General features: G+C 38.4%; 1 protein-coding gene across 1 annotated transcript in view; it reads left to right on the top strand.

Moving 5' to 3' along the window:
* Positions 1 to 23,214, top strand: part of LOC124283283 (suppressor of tumorigenicity 7 protein homolog) — a 65,996-nt gene that overhangs the window by 26,554 nt on the left and 16,228 nt on the right. The window contains 3 exon segments of the mRNA XM_046719313.1: positions 9,908 to 10,061; positions 13,321 to 13,491; positions 14,679 to 14,757. Of these exon segments, the coding sequence (XP_046575269.1) occupies positions 9,908 to 10,061; positions 13,321 to 13,491; positions 14,679 to 14,757 (404 nt within the window).

Raw genomic sequence — 23,214 nt, 5'->3', positions numbered from 1 at the left:
ACCATTAATGTAACCCAGTTGACCACTAGTACTGACAGTAGGTTATCAAGGCCATATATTTGTTTTCAACTTGTTTACAACACTGACTCACAAACATTGTTAAGAATCGAAATGGCATGTGAAAAAACACTTGATGTCGGACTGTTTTACAATTAAATGAAATAAAAAACAACATATTTATCACAGCTGTATGTGAGAAGTGTGTTTCAGTTTATCTTTCAGTATCATGCCATGGTAAAACCATGATCAGTGTCAGTGCTATTGAGAGAATTTAAGGTCCAAATTTGTTAAATCAACTAAAAAATACTAAAGATCAAACAGTTAGAAACAAAGAGGGCACATTTTGAACAGTTATTCTGCTAAAGCTGAAAGCTGGTTGTGTTGTTCCTGACACAACTCTCATCCATATATACACGTCGCGGACTGTCCATGCTAATTATCGGCCCTGAATGAGTTAAGACTATTGATTGGATGTCTGAATCCTTCGCTGTGGCCACAGGGAGACGCCAAGATGTGAACTTTAAAGTGTATCGCGCACGTTGCAGTGGTGGCATGGCCTGGATCAATAACCTGTCAATCGGTACAAACATTTAAATCTACCAGGCTCAGTCCATGCAGGCTTAATTTGGCCAATTTAAGATCGTGATGACTTTACTTGCAAGTGTTTTGTTCTGTAGATGCAGGAACTGGGAGCAGATTGACATCATTGTTGAGTCATTTGGTTGACGTCAATGGACCTTTCTGGGAGAATATGTAGAGCTGTTGTGGAATGGTTTGGCGCCGTTTTAAGCATTATTTTCTACAAAATCATCAAGTTGATGTCAAGGAATCCTGATGTGATGCCTGCCGTTGATGTTTACTTCTTTGTCATGTTGAGAACAAGGTTGCATGGCTATGAGCTGATGAGCATCATAGTCAAGGCAAATCTGGGCTTCAAATTCTTGACAAGCGGATCCTTATGTAACAAGGGACAACTCTGCAGCTTGCAGTGATCACAATGCTTCTGTGTGTTCCATAAGGTTTAACTGATAAGATTGGTTGGTTGGTTGGTTCGATGTTTAACGCAGCACTCAGCCATATTCCAGCTATACGACAGCGGTCTGTAAATAATCGAGTCTGGACCAGACAATCCAGTGATCAACAGCATGAGCATCGATCTACGCAACTGAGATACGATGACATGTGTCAACAAAGTCAGTGAGCCTGACCACCCAATCCTGTTAGTCGCCTTTTACCACAAGCATGGGCTACTAAAGATCAATTCTAAATCGATAAGAAGCTGGTATAGAAAACACCATTTGTTGGAGGGCAGGGGCAGATACAGCTTTTTGAGAAAGGGGGGTGCACACTATTGAGAAAAGGAGGGTAGACCATTTTCACCCAGTTTCAATGGTCATTTAATAAACTGGACAGCGACCCCTGCACACCCCCTCTGATCAGGGGTTGTTGAGATAGAAAGAATTAGAAAATTGTAGACCCACAACATGATTACCGTCATTGGATGGTCACAGCTGTCATTTGGAAAGATTGTTAGTGATCTGGTTGATACAATCGGAAATTGTGGTTTCAAAATACTTCAGTTAAACTTTGTTTTATTTCATAATGACACGGATAGCTGTAACATTTTTGTTGTAAGGTATCACAGAACAGGTTTTGTTATGTTACCTGATTAACAGTACGAGCATCAATCAATTGGGAAACAATGACATGTGTCAACGAAGTCAGCGAGACCACCTGGTCCCTTTAGTTGCTTCTTACGACAAGCTTGTATCACTGAAGACCAATTCTAACCCGGATCTGTCCTCATGATGTCAGTCACTAGATAGCGTGGTCCAGACTTGATTATTCATAAACTGCTGTCATATATTTTAGAATATTGCTGAGTAGTGTGTGATACAAAACAAATGATTAAACAGTTCAGGGGTGGAAATAACTTTAAAATTGCTAGTGTACTCCGGTACAGTGGCACATGTAAAATCACTTGCCCCGATAAGTTTTCCACTATACCGGCCGTTTTCTTGTTGATTTTTTAAATAAACAACATAATTAACATTGGAAAGTCAACTGGACACTGGTACAGTGTGATATACAAATTTGCTTGCCCGACAGGAAAAACACTGGACTGGGACGTCGGGCAATGGGTTATTTCAACCCCTGCAGTTACTTTGGCATTTCAGTGTTTTTCAATATTGGACAACTTTTAGGGGAAACTGTGTCAAATATATGTGAATGTAACATGGAACAAATCTGATAGTTAAAGAGGAGTTTTGTGGATGTCAACTCCTAAAGTATGAGAAACATGATACTTCAGAGTATATTCTTATTCCTTCTACAGGTGATCAGCTGATACAGTAGTAAGAATATATATAAACCAAAACATCGTTTTCCCCTGACAGTTGATATCTTATAGTGATATCACAAGCGAAAATGTCATAGTCATAGATATCAGGAATTTATCTCTATCTTCTTCTTCTATCTGAGTGCCAGGCAGAGAAATGGGAAACAAAGTCATGAATTTATTCAAAATTGCATATATATTTTTTAGATTATATTTTTTCAAAATTTGATACAGTCATGTAAAACTAAGCTCTTCCTTGTTATTGGTCTGGTAATCAGTGAAATAAAAGTCATCTCTTTAGAGCCATTGATATTAGTATTGATGGTAATAAATCATGGAAATGAATTGGGGAAATTTTATATCCAGTTTGGGAATTATACTGACATTTGATGATATTTGCTTGGTCAAATATCCGCCCCTAAGCAGCTTGTTTCCATTAGGCATAGTACATGATGGTGTGCGGTTTTTGTCTTTCGTTCAATGCATCATTATTCTAGAGTCGTTTTTAACCCACTGAAGTGGCTCAGCCTTGAAATTGTACCAGAGAAAATTGCATACACAGGGTTTTATGCGACACAGTGATGTGAGTCCAGTCCGTGCAGATGTATAGAATGGACGCAGACGAAAACATGTGTTGAGTCTCCAGGATACACCATAATATTCACTCTTCCAAATTCTCATCAAGAAATATAAAGGTCCATAATTAAAGTGATAATTAAATGTTAAAGTATACTATTCTACACCATTTTGATTACTTTGCTAGAGGCATGGTATCTCAGTGGGCTAGCACTATAAAACCAGCTTAAGTCTGGGCTAGTACAAGCAGCCGTCCATACACATACACACGCATGCACATCGTCATATGAGCGAAATATTCTCGAGCACGACGTAAAACCCAATTTCACCTCACCTCACCTCACTTTGCTAGACCCTCATATTTCCTGTAAGGACCCTTGGGATAAGTAATGAGGGTGGGGAGGGGTGTGTTGGGGGGGTTGTATTTTTTGTCCCTCCCTACTCCCTGCTTTGCAGATTAAGGTATGAGCATATATCTACACACTTGACATACAATGCATTCAGTGAGGCTAACCAGTCAATCCTGTTAGTAGCTTTTGGGACGAGCATGGGTACTTAAGAACATCAAACGTATCTAACGGGTGATTTAAAATATTACTGAGTATAGCATTTAGCAAAATAAATTACAAACTCCATCAATGGTTAACAAAAAGAAAAAAAACCTCCATCAATGGAACAGCAACGTCACTCCTCGTCTAAATGACCAGTACTCATGGGATGCTTCAACTGGGGCACATGTCACATCGATGAGAACATAGTGAATACTTCGGCTCCAGTGATTGTGTAAAGAAGGAATCAATGTTGAATTATGGAATCAATGTTGATTTAACGAGCTGTAGGTCAATAAAGTCACACTTTGTTTTTGTCATGTGATATCACCTCGATGGCCTAGTGAACAGAATGTTTGCCCGGGGAGTGAAATCTCCGTGATTCAGTCCCTTGGCTACATCTTTCCAAAAAGGGCGGTTAGGTAGCATTGTGGGTAAAGTGTTTGTCCATCACGCCAAAAAAGGGTGGTGAGGTAGCATTGTGGGCAAAGCGTTTGCTTGTCACACCAAAGAAGGGCGGTGAGGTAGCATTGTGGGCAAAGCGTTTGCTCGTCACGTCAAAGAAGGGGCCGTGAGATAGCATTGTGGGCAAAGCGTTTGCTCGTCACGTCAAAGAAGGGGCGGTGAGATATCATTGTGGGCAAAGCGTTTGCTCGTCACGTCAAAGAAGGGCGGTAAGGTAGCATTGTGGGCAAAGCGTTTGCTCGTCACGTCAAAGAAGGGCGGTGAGGTAGCATTGTGGGCAAAGCTTTTGCTCATCACGTCAAAGAGGGGGCAGTGAGATAGCATTGTGGGCAAAGCGTTGATCGCATTGTAAGCGTTTGATCGTCACGTCAAATAAGGGGCGGTGAGGTAGCATTGTGGGCAAAGCATTTTGCCTGTCACGATTCACCACATTGGTACAATGTGTCAAGCCCATTTCTGGTGTTCCCCAACGTTATGTTGCTGTAATATTGCTAAAAGCAGCGTAAAACCCAACTCACTCACTCACTCATACCAAAGCAAAGGATTGTACTTCTTGTATTCCTGGCTGGCACTCAGTATGAGAGGGATAACACAAGGACAGTGTTCGGTTTGCAGTCTGTTACTGTGTGTGACTTGGATATTCACATTAAATTGTGGCACATCTATTTGCACCATCCCACCCAATACAAAGTCCATTGAATCACCTAGCTCAATATAGCAGCACCGGTGGTTATTATGATTGTTTTCCCTTCTATGTCACTCCTATTACTCAGTGACATTCAACCTCATGTATCACTTGCATTTGTTTCAATGAAATTGCAGTACCACATCAAAACTATTTGATCAAGTTAATCAAAGAAAAGGTTCATATTCCCGACCTCACAGCCACCTGCTCCTGAGATTATATTTATGCTGCAAAATGCTAAGAAAAACACCCACAAAAAAAAAAAAACACAATAAAGTTAACAGCTGTCCTTATGAACCCAAAAAGCATAAAAGCTGTTAGGAACACTTAGACAAAAATTTAATAAAAAATGTATTATTGCAGAATTTTGTCATGTCACCAAGAACTTGATTGGGCTGTAACAAGGAATCATTGTCAAATACTCCATTACCTGCATCACTTTGCCATTTTTTAACTTTCTCGGAGATTCTGTTCTTAGCTTGCTCGGCCTATTATGTTGTCTTTGATGTGTTTTTATTTCCTTTTATAACCAAACCACGTTATGAGGTCAAGGGTCAAAGGTTCCATGTTATTACCAAAATGTGGAAAGTAAAGATTTTGAACATCAATCATTTATTATGTCGCAAGTGACATTTTTCCTAATGTCTTGTATTTCTACCACTGCTGCACATATATATGACATTAGCATTTACAGACACCAAAGTAACTGTTTAGGTGGTTTATTCATGGACAGATCCTTTTTGTGTGCTGTATATGTCTTTAATTGTTCAGTTTCAAACATTCTCGTAAATGGCATCATGTTCAATAACAGCTTCTGAATCTGAAGCAGCAAATCCCCAAACATGACCTGCATAGTTCAAGATTATTATCTGTGTACAAAGCAAAAGCCTATTGCATCCATTGCTCCACCAAGGTAGCAATAAAAGACGCGGATCTCCTAGACAAGCCAAGGATGGCCCGGTGTCATCGCATAATGCCTCCATGATATCACGGGGTCAGTTTTAATAATGGCAGATATCACCATGAAGCATTCCCTCATTACAAGGAAGCATGTATGGAATACTGAATTGTTGGCTAAATACCAAACACAGTGCCAGGCTATTTCTGGCCTGTACTGTTGCCTCTTCAAATCGTGTATTGATTTTTCGGCCCCGACGCCAGACGGATGTATGAACGAGCAGTGCAGGGAGAGTGATGGCACATGAACCAGAATGGCCGTCTGTGTATAACTTGGCCTCAGAGTTCACCAAACAGCCGAGATTTCTAAAAGCTCGTTTTGTGACAGCACCTAATAGTGGGGACGTCATTAAGAATTTATACTGATTGTAAAAAGGGACAATTAGCCATGATTAAGCCATTGAGGGTTTTAGGATCGGGAAAAAGGACGGTGATTGGTGGAGGGTTGTGTTTGGTCTTGTTATTTATATTTAGAAGATACATCAGGTTTAAGTAATAGGACAATTAACGGGGATGCCTTTTGAACAGACGTTTTTGTGTAATTATTTGATCATTTTATTCAATTTATGTCATTTATCATATATATTTATTAATTTATTCAGTAGATGGAGTCTAAACTGTAATAATACTTCTTGAATGTCTGTAAGTATTCTATATCATAAAATATGGAAATTGTATAGAATCATCATGTGCTAAATGTCTATGTATATTTAATTAACCCGTGATCATGTAGCGCTTGTTTCATGTTGGTGTTAAAGTGAATCAGAATTAACTTCTTTGAGTGGCATTTTAGAAGTTTGGAAGTACAATATAGAACAAACTTTATGGATAACAACTTGTTTTTATTCGTGAGTGTGACGTTTCGATACAGATTCTTGTACCGTTGTCAAGCACAAGTTGTTATCCATAAAGTTTGTTCTATATTGAATCAGAATTGTGCAAAGAAAACCAGAATTGGCTATTCAGCTTTCTGTAACTCCTTCATTCACAAGGTTCATTCATTTATTTCCCACAATCAAACTACACACAGACAAGGCTTCACATGTACGTCAAACATTATACTGAATACATTTTTATTTATTTCATATTACAAATGTTCTTTTGCACTTGTTATTAACACTTTTGATGCACACTAAACATAAATTCATAAGATTTCTTAAAAAAAGGTTACATAAAATTGCTCCTTGAATAAACCTTCATTTGTTGTAGAATCATTTTATACCATTACTTGGAGTTGGCATTGTTGAAATTGCTAGATTTTCACCATTTCCACTCTGTAATCTGTATTATTTTGAAATACTGAATGTTGATAATAAATGAAACTGAAGTGATTCTTAATCCTTAATGTTGGAATATTTTGTTTCATATTCTGAGAAATAGATGCGTTTCAATTGAACTACACGACTATCATAGATTCATCATATAGTTGGACAGTGCTTCAGTGAAATTAGGTGTCATTTCACACACATAAAGAAATGACAAATTGTGTCTTTGCCTCTCACATAAAGGCTGAATCTAAGAATCCTTCAAGCTTCTTCTGTTTAAATTTCATGATTGGTAATAAAAACATAAACTGCTTGTGGCTAGGAAGGACAGATAATCTGTCTTTCCTCATCACTCGTGAAGTATTGTCTGTATCAGCTCTATGCTGGAATAGTAACGCTCAACAAGTGTTGTAGCACTTATGATTTGATGTATGTTTAATGGTCTCCTGGACTCACTCTGCATGTCATAATGATGACAGTAGTTATCTCCCTTTGTTTATCAGGATCTGCATCTTTTTGGGGGGTTATATTGATGAAAGGGTTAAAGGGTAACAATTCAGTCCATCATTAAGATGAATGTTCTGAGAATTTTCATATGCTTAATCTTCAAAGATTATGCAACTTCCACCAATACCCACTGTTACTGTAGAAGCAGTTTGATATGACTGACAAGACCCATGTAGTGGAGAGCTGATGTTTCACGATATGTGGAAGTGATTTTCACATTCCAACCATTAGCGAGGCTGTGGTAAACAGGGATCATCATTGAATTTTCATTGGTTCTTTATTCGATTATGGATCAGTTGTTGTATTGCGCCAGTCTCTGATGTCAGTGCTGTACGTGAAGTTGTCTCTGACGCCATCCGTGATGAAATGTCAGGACTTTGTGATTGTATTATGTGAAAAAAGGTATATTCGAGAAAGGAGGTATATCTTTTATGAATTATGAATCATCTCCGTTGTGAATACATGTGGTATAAGCGTGCAAGAAACCCAACAGAATCACCTACTCATGTTCCTCAGACATGCAATGAGTTAAGATCTGTTCTGGTATTGAATGCTTGATGTATGCTACTCAAAAGAAATTGAGGAACACATGTGGCAGCTTAACTATGAAAGAATCGGGTGTTGGTTAACTCTCTTAAGTAGTATATATGGTGTAATGCTCTTTCATTTTATGGGGTGGTGGGGTAGCCTAGTGGTTAAAGCGTTGACACGTCACGCCGAAGACCCTGGTTCGATTCCCCACATGGGCACAATGTGTGAAGCCCATTTCTGGAGTTCCCCGCCGTGATATTGCTGGAATATTGCTAAAAGTGGCGTAAAACTAAACTCAGTCAGTCAGTCTTTCATTTTATACAGTAGACGAAATCTTCAATGTGTGTCAAGATATGACACTAAACAGATTATACATCAGTGGACATGAAAACATCACAATGGTCAACTTGGGGAAGTGTTTGCATTAGGGCTGACTATTGAGGGGGAAACAACTATTGCGACAGCGATAGCCTATTGCGGCCAACTATTGCAATAGGGTTTTTTCTCTGTGAATTGTCTCTTTTTAGGTCAGTTCCCAAATAAATGTATAGTTTATATGAAATAAAATACAGCTGAAGTAGTTTCAGTCTCTCATAATAACTGACAAAAAAACTTGAAACCCAGATCAAGTTTATTTAAGAGGTAACAGGGTTGGAGAACTCTAAATCAAAGTGAACGAATCTGGTACTTCCACTTCCTGCTGGTACATGTATCAACGGAAGTCAATTACTAAACTGTCGATAGTCACGCATACTATCGATGCATCGATAGTTTTTTGTTTCTACCATCCATTGATTGCTATCGGAGACTCAACAATTGCGATCCATCGATAGTTCGATGCATTGTTACAGCCCTAGTTTGCATCATAGGATATCTAGAGCTCCATCTAGAACCTTGTATTACTTCCATTTTATAAAAGCAGTGTTCACTTGTACCGGTACAATTAACCATTGACCAGTAATCAGTGTGACTGTGCATCCCAGAGACCATCTGGAAACATATCTTTCACACATCAACTGACATTCGAAACGATTACAAAATATCCAGTTTGTCAATGATGTTTGCTGCTGGCCTTTTGTTTAACAATGGGTTTCCATGTTCTATTTTTAGCCACATAGCCTCTAACCAAAGTGTACAACATTTCCAGTTTACATCTAGCAATGGTTGTGAAGCAGAAAAAACTTCAAATTTTTTTCGGATGCAACTTGAGGAACTCAAGTGAAACCAAAGTCCAAAATGATGAATCAGAAAATTCATAGAATGAGTGGCAAGGGTTTTAAGTGCACCATAAAGTCGGAAACTGTTATGAACGTAGAAATAAGAGACATTTGGTTGAGTGATTTTTAATGGCTACAACACAAAAACCTGAATGTGACCCTGAAGCAATGTACTATTGACTGACAAAACTTTTGAGTGCCTGGTAATTTTAGTTATTGCTAGTCCTTGGGACTGGTACTTTCCAAAGCTGATGGAAACGATGAAAAAAGAACAAATAAAACTCTATTTCTGAAAGAAAAATGTTTCCAAAGCTTCAGATAAGCTGCTTATATGTGTAAAACCCAACTAAATCACTATGCTATCGCTCTGGCCATGTTAGGGCAGCTGGAAGCTGTAGCGGGATTGGGACAGTTCTGTTATGGAGCATGCAGAAGTGATCTATAAGAACATGCCAGGGGTGGAAATAACCCATTGCCCGACGTCCAAGTCCAGTGTTTTTTTCTGTCGGGCAAGCAAATTTGTATATCACACTGTACTGGTGTCCAGTTGACTTTCCAATGTTAATTATGTTGTTTATTTAAAAAATCAACAAGAAAAAGTCTGGTGTAGTGGAAAAATGATCAGGGCAAGTGATTTTACATGTGCCACTGTACCTCGAGTACACTAGCAATTTAAAGTTATTTCCACCCCTGCATACAGTTCTGTTGTTGAAACTAGGGAATTGTCAGTTCAGATCATTTCCCAGCTTCTTCCGGACCTCGGCATATAATCGGTTTCAGTGATATAGTTTGTTGAAATATTTTTTCTCTTCTTTCAGATATTTGAGTGGTGGTACTTCAAGAAATATGGGACTTCCTTCATAGAGCAAGTGTCCCTCAACCACATATCCCCCCTACTGGGTGGTGGGGAGGGGACGACTGAGACCCCTAGCAGCGGCAATACATCCACAACACAACAACAGACTCTGCCAGGTTGTACAATACCCTTTCAAATTGATTTTACATCACTCTATACAGTCAAATTACATGGGGTGGGAAGTAGGGCTGGGATGGGTAACCCGGATACCTTTGGATGGGTGGGTAATGAGTTGGACCCGGGTACCCGTCTCAATACCCGGACCCGTTATGATCATGTGACTAATAAATTAAACAATGTAATGGGGTGGGAAGTAGGGCTGGGACAATGTAAAGGGGTGGGATAGGGCTGGGACAGGTGTGTAATGAGTTGGACCCGGGTACCCGTCTCAATACCCGGACCCGTTATGATCATGTGACTAATAAATTAAACAATGTAAAGGGGTGGGAAGTAGGGCTGGGACGGGTGTGTAATGAGTTGGACCCGGGTACCCATCTCAATACCCGGACCCGTTATGATCATGTGACTAATAAATTAAACAATGTAATGGGGTGGGAAGTAGGGCTGGGACGGGTAACCCGGATACCTGGGACGGGTAATGAGTTGGGTACCAGGATGATGTTGGACCAATGTAATGGGGTGGGGTAGGGCCCGCCTCGGATACCACGGTGGGTAATATGTTGGACCTGGGTACCCGTCTCAATACCCGGACCCGTTATGATCATGTGACTAATAAATTAAACAATATAATATGTTATTCTTTCATGATTATAGGTTGTATTGTCTTTGACATTATTTACAGTCACCTGTTTTGAATATAATACATGATTAAGATATTGAAAAACTCAAAATTTTAGACTCCGAGCTGAAGAAATATTGTCCTTTTTTACAAATTTGATGTCAGGAACTAACATACCATTTATCCGGTTAGGGTAGGGTAATACGTGGTGGGGTACCCGGGTAGAAAATTTAGACCCGTCGCAGCCCTAGTGGGAAGGTAGGCGGGGTAGAGCTGATAAACTTCTTTTTTTTGTGTGATTATTTTTTGTTGTTTGTCTTCACTACATCCATGCTGATGGGTTCCGCCAGCGTGATACATGTCCGACACCGGTCTGCTTCACTCCCACATTAAACTGACACCATGATGAACCTGGAATACTGATCACAGAGTCGTTAAACCCATATAACTCACACAGATTGCATGCACGTACGACAACATGTGGAAAATATAAATACCATTTCCTGTTTGGGAGAAGGTGCCGAGACACTGTAGGTTCTGGGAACGATATTGATTAACTCATATTATACGAATGTGATACCAGCCGTAATGGTTTATTCATCTGTTGAGATGTAGATACTTTCTCTGGCAAAACGGAATATTTACTTACACATTAACCTCGTATATTTGTGTTCATTTGACTGCCATTTGAATTATTGATTTAATCGCCAGATCCTTGACATGCTAATGTTCGGACAACAAACTGTCAGCTGTCGTTGACTGATGTCACTGTAATTCAATAGAAATATGTGATGCTTTCAATGAATGTTTGGCCATGTATTGCGTATTTGTAGCAAGGATTGCCACTTTATCATAATTGATTGATATTTGACAGTTTGAGAGGGATTGTTTGAGAGAGGCTATGTGTATTCCTCAACATTTGCGAAGGACCAAAATAGTCATCTCTTGTCACAGATGTGGCCCTTGGCTAATGTTGGGTACTGTATAGGGCTGGCTAAAAAGATTGATAAACGAAAATATCATCGCAAGGACAAATTATTTATGATTGATATGAAAATAGTGTCTTTGATAATATCGTTCATAGACTCTTGTGATAGAATAAAATTTTAATTAATCATACAATACACAAGGCTTTTATTCATGGTCTGCTTCTAAATTATGTTCAGGATGCTGTTGAATGAACCATCGGTTCCCAATTGCGCAGATCGATGCTCATGCTGTTGATCACTGGATTGTGTGGTCCAGACTAGATTATTTACAGACCGTCGCCATATGGCTGGAATATTGCTGAGTGCGGCATAAAACTATACTCACTCACTCACTCACTGACTGTTAGTAACCCATGTATAAACATGTCACCTATCACCAGTGATGTTAAGTATATTCATTTCTTTCAGATTTCTTTTTTCATTTTTTCAGTTATTTCCCCAATATTTATCGATAATCAATCAATATATAGTTAACGATTATTGATCTCTATGATATATATCCATAGCCAGCCCGTGTAGAGTATGCCTGATCAATTCTCATGTCATGGAGTTTCAGAGGTTTAGGTTAAAGTATTGGTATGGCTTCATTAGGAAAGTATGGTGTCGGGGATAATCGAATTTCCCAAATCAGCTGTCATTAAATGAGCTGTGACTATCTTGTCAGTTGATATCAGATTTGTTACTTTTTATATTCAGTTGTTTCGAGTGTCATACTGTCAAAGCCACTCAGAAAATGTGTTTGAGAGTGTCATGGGAAAATACAGTTGTCAGGAAGCTAGTGACAATTGGTAATGGAGTATGAGTAGTTTTCAGGAAATCTATATTTGGTGATGTATTTTGTTACATGTGTTTTTACACATCAGGTGATTGGCCATTCAGGCACATCACTCACACTGAGGTTGTGTTCAACCTGGAAGTGAAATGTTGTTTAAAGTGACGTCTTAATTCGTGATTCTCATCTATAATTTTGATTCTAATTTGTTCTAGAATAAAAAAGTATGATTACATTTATTCAGCCTTTACTTTTTGCTATAAATTATTCAAGAAGTATCTAATCTTGCAGTGTTTTTATTTGTGATTTCTTTGGATAACTGAAGTATTATAAGTGTAAGGAAATATTCTGTTTGCAACATTTAATGTTTAAATTAAATATTTGATATTTAAATTTTTGAATTTATAGTATCAAGTTGATAATAACATATCTTTTTAAATCTTCCTCTTCGTAAATATAATAGTGTGGTGGTAACTAAGAATGATGTGGCTGTACCATAGACATTTGTCTTCTCAACTACTACACATCTTTGTTATTATTACAAGACATATGTACCGAAGTGAAGTACATGAATCTGTTTTATTGATAACAGCACATCATGAAATTGAAGCTTTCATCAACTGTTGAATAATCATTTCATTTATTCTCTGCCTTTTGTATTCTGGGTCGATAAGTTTTGATTTTCCAGACCTTTTGTTGCTCAGTGCTAGATGTAGTTTTCAACATTCAAGCCATGTTTATGAGATTTTCGTCAGCATGTTTCAGTATGCAATGTTAAGTGCCAGGTCACGTAGGTGGATATTGGCCAATATTTACATCAGAATGGCGTAATCAATATTCTGCATGCAATCACTGACCCTGCGTGTTATTTCCAGAATGCAAAGTTTGGCGGAATCCTCTTAACCTCTTCCGTGGATCGGAGTACCAGCGTTTTATTTGGGCAACAAATAAAGATCCATTGACGTATTATGATATGAATCTCTCTGCACAAGATCATCAGACGTTTTTTACCTGCGAATATGATGCAGGAAAACCGGAATATGAAAGTAAGAAGAGTAAGAAAAAAATCACATTGATCAATGTTTTCATTAAACTTTCAGGAGCGGTTGGGTAGCTTAATGGTTAAAGCATTCGCTTGTCATGCAGAAGGCCCAGGTTAGATTCCCCACGTGGATACAATGTGTCGAGCCCATTTCTGGTGTCCCCCACCGTGATATTGCTGGAATATTGCTAAAAGCAGCGTAAAACCCAACTCACTCACTCACCCATTAAACTTGAAATAGAAATATAAAAAATCATTCACATTGACTTTTGTCTTGCTTCTTTTGGTATATCCTTTATATACTGATCATCAGAACTAAAGGAACACCTATGAAAGATAGCAACATGGGACTATGGGTCAAAATGAATCCATAGCAACCATTGCTGGTTTTAAAAGAGTTGGCTTTTAAGCTGCTTTTAGCAATATTCGAGCAATGTCACGGGGTTGGGGCACCGTGGACCAATGTGGGGAATCGAACCCAAGAATTCAGAATAATGCATGGACCTTTAACCACTAGGGTATCCCATGGCCCCACGTTTGTGAAGGGACGTAATTGGTAATGGGGACATGGTTGATGGTACCTGATCTGGATAGATATTTGCTCACAACATTGATCACTGGATTGTCTGGTCTTGATTATTCACAGGGTGCCATCATGTAGCTGGAACAATGCTGCTATTAAACAAGCATAAACATCTCCCCCCCACCCCCAATTCTTTTCCTCTTCCTCCTCCTCTCTCTTTTTCTTTCCCCTCCTTGACCCCCACCCCCAACACACACAAAAACCTAACACACAAAAACCACACACACCCTCACACATTCCCGAACACATCACAACATAAGTGGAATAATATTGAACATGATGTCACCCATGAAGACCCGGGTTAGGATTGGCCTTCAGTAACCAATCTTTGGCATAACAGGCCACTTATGTGATCAGGCTCACTGACTTGGTTGACATATGTCATCTTATCCCAATTGCATAGATCAATACTCATGCTGTAGATCACTGGATTGTCTGGTCCAGACTTGATTTACAGACCGCCATCATATAGCTAGAGTATTGCTGAGTGCGGCTTTAAGCAACAAATAACAAACAAATATGAATCCGATGTTTAACCCCACTTCACTGAATTTGAACACACTCTTGTGTAGACCAACCACCTATTTATATTTCTGTCGTATGTTTAGTTATGCAGATGGCGTGGAGGGAGCGGAACCCACAGTCAAGGATAAAAGCTGCACATGAATCACTGGAGAAAAACTCAGAGTGAGTATATATACTGTTTTCTATCTCTGGAATCCCTTGGGATTTCGACTCCTTGAAGATCTGGGTCAGAATCATTCGCAACCCCAATGCTTGTCCGTAGAGGCGGTTACCGTATATGACCGTCTATAAGCCGAATTTTGAGGACCAAAAAAAGCAGTCTGTAGAAGGGGGTCGTCTTATCCATGAGTTACACTTTCGTCAAACTATTTTCCAGGGGTAAGAAAACAACATCGTATCACTTCGCGTGAACAAACAACAGAAGACGACTTTGTCAGTAGAGACGTCAAATTTGCAATTAAACATCACTAGACAAGATTAATTACCATTTAAGTTATAAGTTGTTTTTGCTGGGCATTGTTTTATTTGCAGGGATTAAGATCACCGTATGATTTGTCTCGTGCACACAAAGCCGAAATAGCAATCAGCTGTGCACACGCTTCCCCGCTAACAAGTTCAAACATGCACAATAATATAGCGGGCCGAATTCTGACGCAGTCATCAGTAAAATATAATACAGAATACTGTTATTTAAACGAAAGAAATATATCCTAGCATTGTGTAATTTTAGTTACAGTTTTGCTCTATAAATTAATTAAGATTATCGTATGATTTGTTTGTCATTACACAAAGCCGGAAATAGCAATCAGCTGTGCTGCGCTTCCCTTGAACAAGTTCAAACATGCACAATAATATAACGGGATGAATTCTATTGATTGAATACTATTATTTAACCCAAAGAAATATATCCTAGCATTGTGTAATAGTTTTATGTAAAAATATATAATCAACACTAAGGTTATACGGACCATCATGAACGTGGTAAGCACGTGACATGGACATGGGGCGGTAATCAGTTTGTGATTGTTGAATGGGGTAAAATAAGCAAGCCAGTTTGTTGCTACAATAAATATGATATTTAGAGAAGCAAAATATATTATGCATTTTCTGTCAACTACACTTCGCTTCGATCTGTGAGTAGACACAATATATATGACAGTGAATTCTTTGAATAATGTGGATCGAACTTACAGTATATGAGGAGGACAGTGACGCGGAATTTGATGGGTTTCACGGCCCGATGACTTGTGAAAATCTCAGAACTCTCTTGCAGAAATGTCAGTGTTTATTGTTAGTGGACTATTTTTTCTTATTGACATATATATATAGATGAAATATGGACACTTAAATAATATATTTTTGAAACAAAAGTTGACTTCAGTTTTATTTACCGATGGTACTTTTTCTCTTGGGTCACATTTCCATACTCACCGATTTCACAAAATGGCGCCTCGTTGTTGATGCAAGCAGTGATGCGTCGGGGATATAAAAGGAACACAAACACATGTTGCCACAATAGGTCATATCGGGTAACTGTATCAGATGGTCTGGCCCTCAGAGTTCTCAGTCACTGGATTTTCTAGTCCAAACTGGAATAATCGAAGATTACAGACTGACAGACCAAGCAATTACTCATGTTGTCTGGTTAAAAACACAAACAACTTATGGAACATGTTTGCATGAACAATCTTTATCATAAGGTTGGTTTTGTCTGTGTCATTAAATTTACATTTCATAAGCACTGCAAGCTTGTTCCAAGTCATGATTGAATTATCTTAAAGACGCCAGGAATTTTATGTTCCTAATGTACTAGTAATCCTTTACAGATGTGAAATTTGCAAATGCATTTTGTGCATTTTGAAAAAAAACAACCTGAAACTTTTGTGCATTAATAAACACAACAGGAACATTTGATAAATGGCAGCTAACCAATTATTTTTGATGATTGATCGGTTGTAATGAACCAATCATCAATTATGAGATTTTACCAATTCCCAACACTTTTAAAGGCCCATTTTACCAGATACACCATCATATTGTAGTCTTGAGCTTAAAACAACCCTCACTCACTTCTCAGACAGTGTATGATTGTCTCGACAAAATGTGGCAAGTTGTATTCAGACAAGGGAAATAAAATATTTATAACAGTTAAACAACACTCTGCGTTCTTACCTAATATATCCATTTCAACTTGCGTACATGTATTTTGTACAGATCTATAATTACTAGTTGAGTGCAGGCATCATACCGACGTGAACACTGTGAATTATACCCCAAACAGCCATCATGTCTCGCTTCTTGTCAAGTAGACATGTACAGCACTCTTGTGAGTTGTGTAACTTGTCAGACACCTGAGCTGAAGCACGAACACATACAAATTAGGACTGACCTGAAGCAGCAATTAGAGCGAATTATTTAAAAAGTCAGCTCTTTGGTGTAAAATTTCCCTTGACACTGGACGTCAGGGATTAACACTTTCTTGACTACAAAGAAAACTATCAGTAATGTGAATGATAGAAAACTACCTGGAGCCTGATCAGCAGGACAGATGCTCCGAAGCTTTGATGCTGTACAGCACAGTTTAATGTTTAGCTGGAAGGGAATGTAATGGAACTATCACTAAACGTGTGACATCTGGCTGTGAGGTACTTAGTGTTATTGACAGGTGTTAGTGTAGGGACGCTACAGCATACTGTATTAACAGGTGGATTGTTTCCTTACAAGCGTAGCGACTGTCTGTGCTGTTGTCTCAAAACAATGCCAATTTCAGGTTCTGCATACTTGTATATGAATTTATAATTTGTGTGATGATGGATATTATATATTTGTTACTGATTACTCTGGGTTTTTAAATGCACACTTATGTGTACATAGAAATATATCGTACCACATTTAGATGGAGCTGTTTACCCGCGATGAATTGATAAATCCTTTTTCAAGTCCTTCCATTCCTCCTTCAAGTGAAAACTCACTCACTCACTCACTCACTCACTCACTCACTCACTCACTCACTCACTCACTCACTCACTCACTCACTCACTCACTCACTCACTTGCAACCCATGCTTGTCATAAGAGGGATTTGGGTGGTCAGGCTCGTTGACTTGGTTGACTCATGTCATCATATCCCAACTATGTAGATCGATGCTCATGATGTTGATCACTGGATTGTCTGGTCAAGACACGAATACTTACAGACCGCTGCTATACAGCTGGAATATTGCGCAGCGTTAAACAACAAGCAGTTCCTACTATCAGTAGCTCAGTGCTTTGAAGGTGAAGAGGTGCTCACTCAACAACTGCCAAACCACATTGCTCACAAATTGCATCAACCGTTGTGGTATTTTGAGCCCAAAGGACCATCACGATTACTACCCTGTATAAAGGATGTCACTTTTTCTCATTTGTTGTCGAAAATAGATGGCCCACTATCCAACCAACAGTGCCAATAATGGCTTGAAACTGCATGTAATTGACAGACAAAAGGCTTCTATTGATTGGGAAGTCTTCGACTTTGAGCTCTCGTCAGATCCTCCCAAACTTAATCCTCATGCAGTGACGTCACAAACTTCTTCAAACAGGAACATTCATCAAAAGAAGTAAAATCCTGTACATCTTTGGAATAATCACACAGCCTCTTTAATTAATGAGCTAGACGGGATGGATGTATTTGTCTAGTTGGGACTAAACTGCTGAAAGCTATCTACTGATGTGGTGCTGTATACATTAAAGATTTGACAGGAAAATCAACAGATATGTCTGGGGAGAAGGTCTTCCTGAAGCGCCAGTCTGTGAGGAAGATGAGTCTGTGGCACTAGCTCTCACGTTGTGTCCACATGAACAGACTATACCAATTTCAGCGAATCATGCATTCTGTCCAAGTCAAGCAGTCCAGGAACAGTTGCAATTCTGTTTATCTTGATGACAAAACTGGCCCCCAAATAATCAAAATATATAAAGACCCCAAGAAGGACAGAAATAGCCAATATAAGTAATCAGTAACTGAGACTATTATCTGAACCACTGGTTGTATCAATTTTAATGTGTTTGTTATGATTATTTAGCAAAAATTATATAGGAAGACATTTTCATAATTGATAAAATTATTGCAGTTTCTTATTCATGTGGTTTCAGCTTGAAATTTGGGATTTTTTTTAAAACTAAAGATGTAAACATATAAAACTTTAACTGTAGTAGGCTATTCTTTGAATTATGATCTGTGATAATTTTAGGGGGTGGTGGGGGGATCATTTTCTTCAGCTATCTATGCAATATGTGATTTCTTAGCCACTTGTCAAAAGCTGTTTAAAATGTAGTAGACTCCCATGTTTTTGGACAGACTTTAGGTCTTGTACAGTCAGTGGCCAAAAGTGAGTTCGCAAAAATAGTTGCGCAGTGTCGGGTCACAACGTTTGACGATTTATTATGGCTTCGCGTTTTGGCAAATCGACAGACAGCATTATGAAATTTCGCATGTATTTTCTTTATGGTGTGTAAATGATAACGAGCATATTTTTGCAGTTATTTCCCTTTGCTTACCTTAGGAACATGGTCTGCTTGAAACTGCCGTCTCACGGCTGTCAACTTACCACTGATCAGAAAGATGTTATCATTACGTTATCACAGCAAGGTAAATCTAGTTACAAAATCGCAAATTTACTTGAAATTAATCCAAGAACCGTACAAAAATGTATAAAGTGTTATAATCAAGTTGGATTGAACGAAATCGTCACCGAGGAGTGATAGAAAAAATTTTCGTCTCGTTAAAAAAATCAGCGGAGTAGTTTGAATGACATTACAACTAAATTTAATGCACAGTAAACTCTTATAGTGTCTACTAGAACTGTTCGCAGACGATTGTTTACTGAGGGCTACAGGCGGCGGCAGGTATCGAAGAAAATCACAATATCACCGGTCAACAGGGAACACCGTTTACGATTTTGTCGCACTAAATTGCATTGGACCCGAAATGAGTGGCGAAAAATCATATGTAGTGATGAGACACAAGTAGTGATTGGCAGTGATAGAAAAGTGTATATTTGGCACAAACAAAATGAACCTTTACTGCCCGAATGTTTAGGGTCCTCACTGATCATGACAGCAGAAAGGTGATATCGGCAATGTTTTTGGGGTGCCTCACGTATCATTTGAGTGGGAACACTGACATATGGGGATGGAAATATGAACACGACAAATATATAAATGTTTTGAATGAAAATCTCTGGCCTGTCATCACCCAACACTTTACAAACCGACCCTGGACATTCCAGGAAGACAATGCTCCATGTCATGTGTCTGCAAGGGCCAATCAGTGGAAAACAGACAATGGTATCAGAACACTTCCATGGCCAGCCAAAGTCCAGACTTATATATTATAGAAAATGTCAGGAAAGTGTTAAACTATCTAATGAGGGGAGTGCAGGATATTAACACCAAAGATGACCTCATTAGCAACGTCGGGGAAATCTGGAGAGACTTTTCTCTTGTCTATGTAAGAAGCCTTTGTCACAGTATACCAGCCTGAATCAGACAGGTTTTGAGAGTAAGAGGTCACGTCACTAAGTACTGAAAATTTCGTGTAAATATGTTTTAATTTAAGAAAGTTATTAACTCTTTTTTTGTGCTTTGACATTCACTAAGCTGTCGTGACGTTATGCGTGTGTGAACTCATTCTTGGCCACTGTACATAGATGTTCTTTGATTACCAGTGGTGACACAAGTACAATATTTTATTGAAAGTGAAAAGACCATAATTCTAATGATTTTACTGTTGCATGTTAATACAGAATAAGTAAAACTTCATATCAATTCCCTTGTGTGGATTCTAGGGTAGAGTAGGTCTCTAGCAGCCCGAGCTTGTCCTAAGAGGCTCATTTTATTGCGTGCCGCCCACCTGAAACTTGATTTTCTACCCCAGCATCATTAATTTAGAGGCTGCAGTCACGACTTGAGTAGAACTGTTCCATGTCTGCATGGAAAAGTCTGTATTCTGCTCACTCATTCAGTCTTAGGAGAAATGCAACTAGGAAACCAGCTCCTTTAACCATGTTCAACATCAATCCCTGTCTTCATCTCCCATTGTTAAGGTTAAAAGAAATCAAGACAAAGTGAAAACTGACATTAAAGTTTAATTGTACTAGAGATGAATTGCATGTGTAAATGTCAAATCCTATTTGATATTGTGTATTTGATAAAAGGATTGGTAGGTTGAAAATATAGATATCTTATGTCTTGTCTATGGTACACCTACTCACAAAGCTGATGGCCTTCTACTGTTCTGTCAAGCAAACACAAGATATCTTCCAAATTTAGAAACTCTTTCAAAACTTTTTACAAATAGTCTGACACAAATGCCTATCTGTCAAATTTCTTACCAGATCAAACATACATTTTTGACCCAGCAAAGCCCACTTGTTTATAAATGACTCTAATCTGAATCGTTTTTACACGTGATAAAAAGCTGCTATTTCTATAACCATATATACCGAAAATAACCTGCAGTGTGATTGTGTAGCACGACTAAAGGAGAACTGGTTGCGCGTATATGGCGAATCACTACCTCATCCTTCTACGTCAGACAGGAGTCGGTGTGGGTACACAGGATATTTTTAGTCTCGTATTGATTGAACTATGTCCCTAGACACCATCAGTAATACTACAGTTGCATCACCAGCTGGGGTGTCACGTGTCCGCGTTTCACGTAAATAACTACGTCTTTGGACCTGAAAATCTGGATCTTTGTCGTGATTTAAAGGGAAGCCATCTTGAGCGTGACCTTCCAGAGTACCAGAGATTATTGATTATGACTATAGCCTGTTTTAATATCTGTAATCAACTGGCCAAGTATCCTTGCGCTATCCTTCAGCTCAAGTCACCCCTCCATTGTCTAGGAGAGAGAGAGTGCCTGGCTTGAAAGCAGAAATTCAGAGGTTCGATCTTTGGCTGTATCATACCAAAGAATTTTAAACAGGTTCTTATTGTTACTTTGTCGGGCATAATGGAACAGAATATGGACTGGTCGGCTCAGTATCAGTATGCTTGTTAAACTATGGCGTCCCTGTCATTGGGCTATGCAGTATAAAACTGAAATATGTCCAGATTAAAAGAAACATTATTATTCAAAATCACAATGTTGTTTTTGAAGGCATGGATAATTTGTATGGTCCCAGTTTGTTTAAAACAGAACAAACATGAAAGATTTGTATGTAGTGACTGAGGTCAGAGTGTTTTTGTTCTCAGGTCTGCTTCAGGTCACAATTCACCATTATGGCCTTGAATGTTTTCCGATCCTCAATAATTTTGTGGTACAAAAATCAATGAAAATTAATATAGATATATAAGTGGGTAGGATCTTTTGTCACTGTCTTTCTGATATCATGCACAAAATGTTCACAAGTGATTTGGTTGATGTCCCGTTTCAAAAGTATTTAAAACAGAGTGCATCAAATCACTACTACACGTGATCAGTTCGATATGACTGTAGACTCAGTGAACTTATCCGCTGCTTTAATGGACAATTTAACATAAACGAGGATCATGCAGTTATCATACAAGATCTCTTTTTTTGATTTGCTAGTTTGCAAAAAAAACTGTTATGCAACTAATTCAATGAAGGTGGTTAAATTTTCTTCTTTTTTTTTGGTTAATTTTCAACAACATACCATTTCTACTGCTGCCAGTGAATGAAAAACAAGCTTTAAAATGACAAGATACACAAAGAAGATTGGTTGGCTTCTTCTATTGGAAGAGCATTTTTTATCCCTTTTATTCACAATATCTGACAAAATATTTCTTTTTGTATTTTACCAGATTGTAAAATGGAGTCAACCCTAACAAAAATGTCAAAGTCTATTTTTTTTACTAATTTCAATCTTTTTTTTCTGCTAGTCTCATAAACCAACTGTATAAATGAAAAATGGCTTGTCAGTGAACTGTGTTTCTTTTTGTGTGGACTGAATGAAATACAGGCTATGTCAGGGTAGTTAAGTTCATGTATTTAAAACTAGTTGTTAACAAAGTACAATGACTACAAGTTGTGACTACCTACAGGACATTCTAGCACGACATTGTGTGATACTTCGATTCTGATTGGCTGAAAGCTCATCAAAACCGTACTTAAATGGCAGTTTAAGGACTGCTAATTAAAGTGACCGATTCACTGCGTATGAATCAATTAACTCGTTGACCCTTTTGTTTGTAAACAAACATGTCGGACATCGGCGATTTCTACCTCGGTAGTTTCTTTGATGTTTTTTGAAGTCCCAAAAAGCTGGAAAATTCCTCCCAGCAAAGGTTTGAAGAAGAATTTCTGAAGTATTTTCAGAGTTATTATGCTACGAGAAGTTTAAGATGTTTCAAATTTCCATCTGAAAAATAACTGTTCATTAATAGTGTGTGGTTCATTCCATACTATTCTATAGTTTTACAAGATCATGATCCCTCTGACATGTTAATTTCCCTTCATGAAAGGATTTTTTCTGTTATCAACAACGTAAGATCAAATTTCCATATGAAAAATAACTTTCTCCTCAGTGTCAGTACAGATCATGATGACATGCCCCCTTCAAAGGTGAACATATCTTGATTGAGTTTATTTGGACATAGATGCCATGGCGGCTCA

This window comes from Haliotis rubra, unplaced genomic scaffold (assembly GCF_003918875.1).
Source record: "Haliotis rubra isolate DU_JTF1 unplaced genomic scaffold, ASM391887v1 Scf312, whole genome shotgun sequence".
In the NCBI taxonomy this organism is placed as follows: domain Eukaryota; kingdom Metazoa; phylum Mollusca; class Gastropoda; order Lepetellida; family Haliotidae; genus Haliotis; species Haliotis rubra.
The sequence above is the reverse complement of the archived record's forward strand: the minus strand, read 5'-3'. Positions and strand labels throughout refer to the sequence as shown.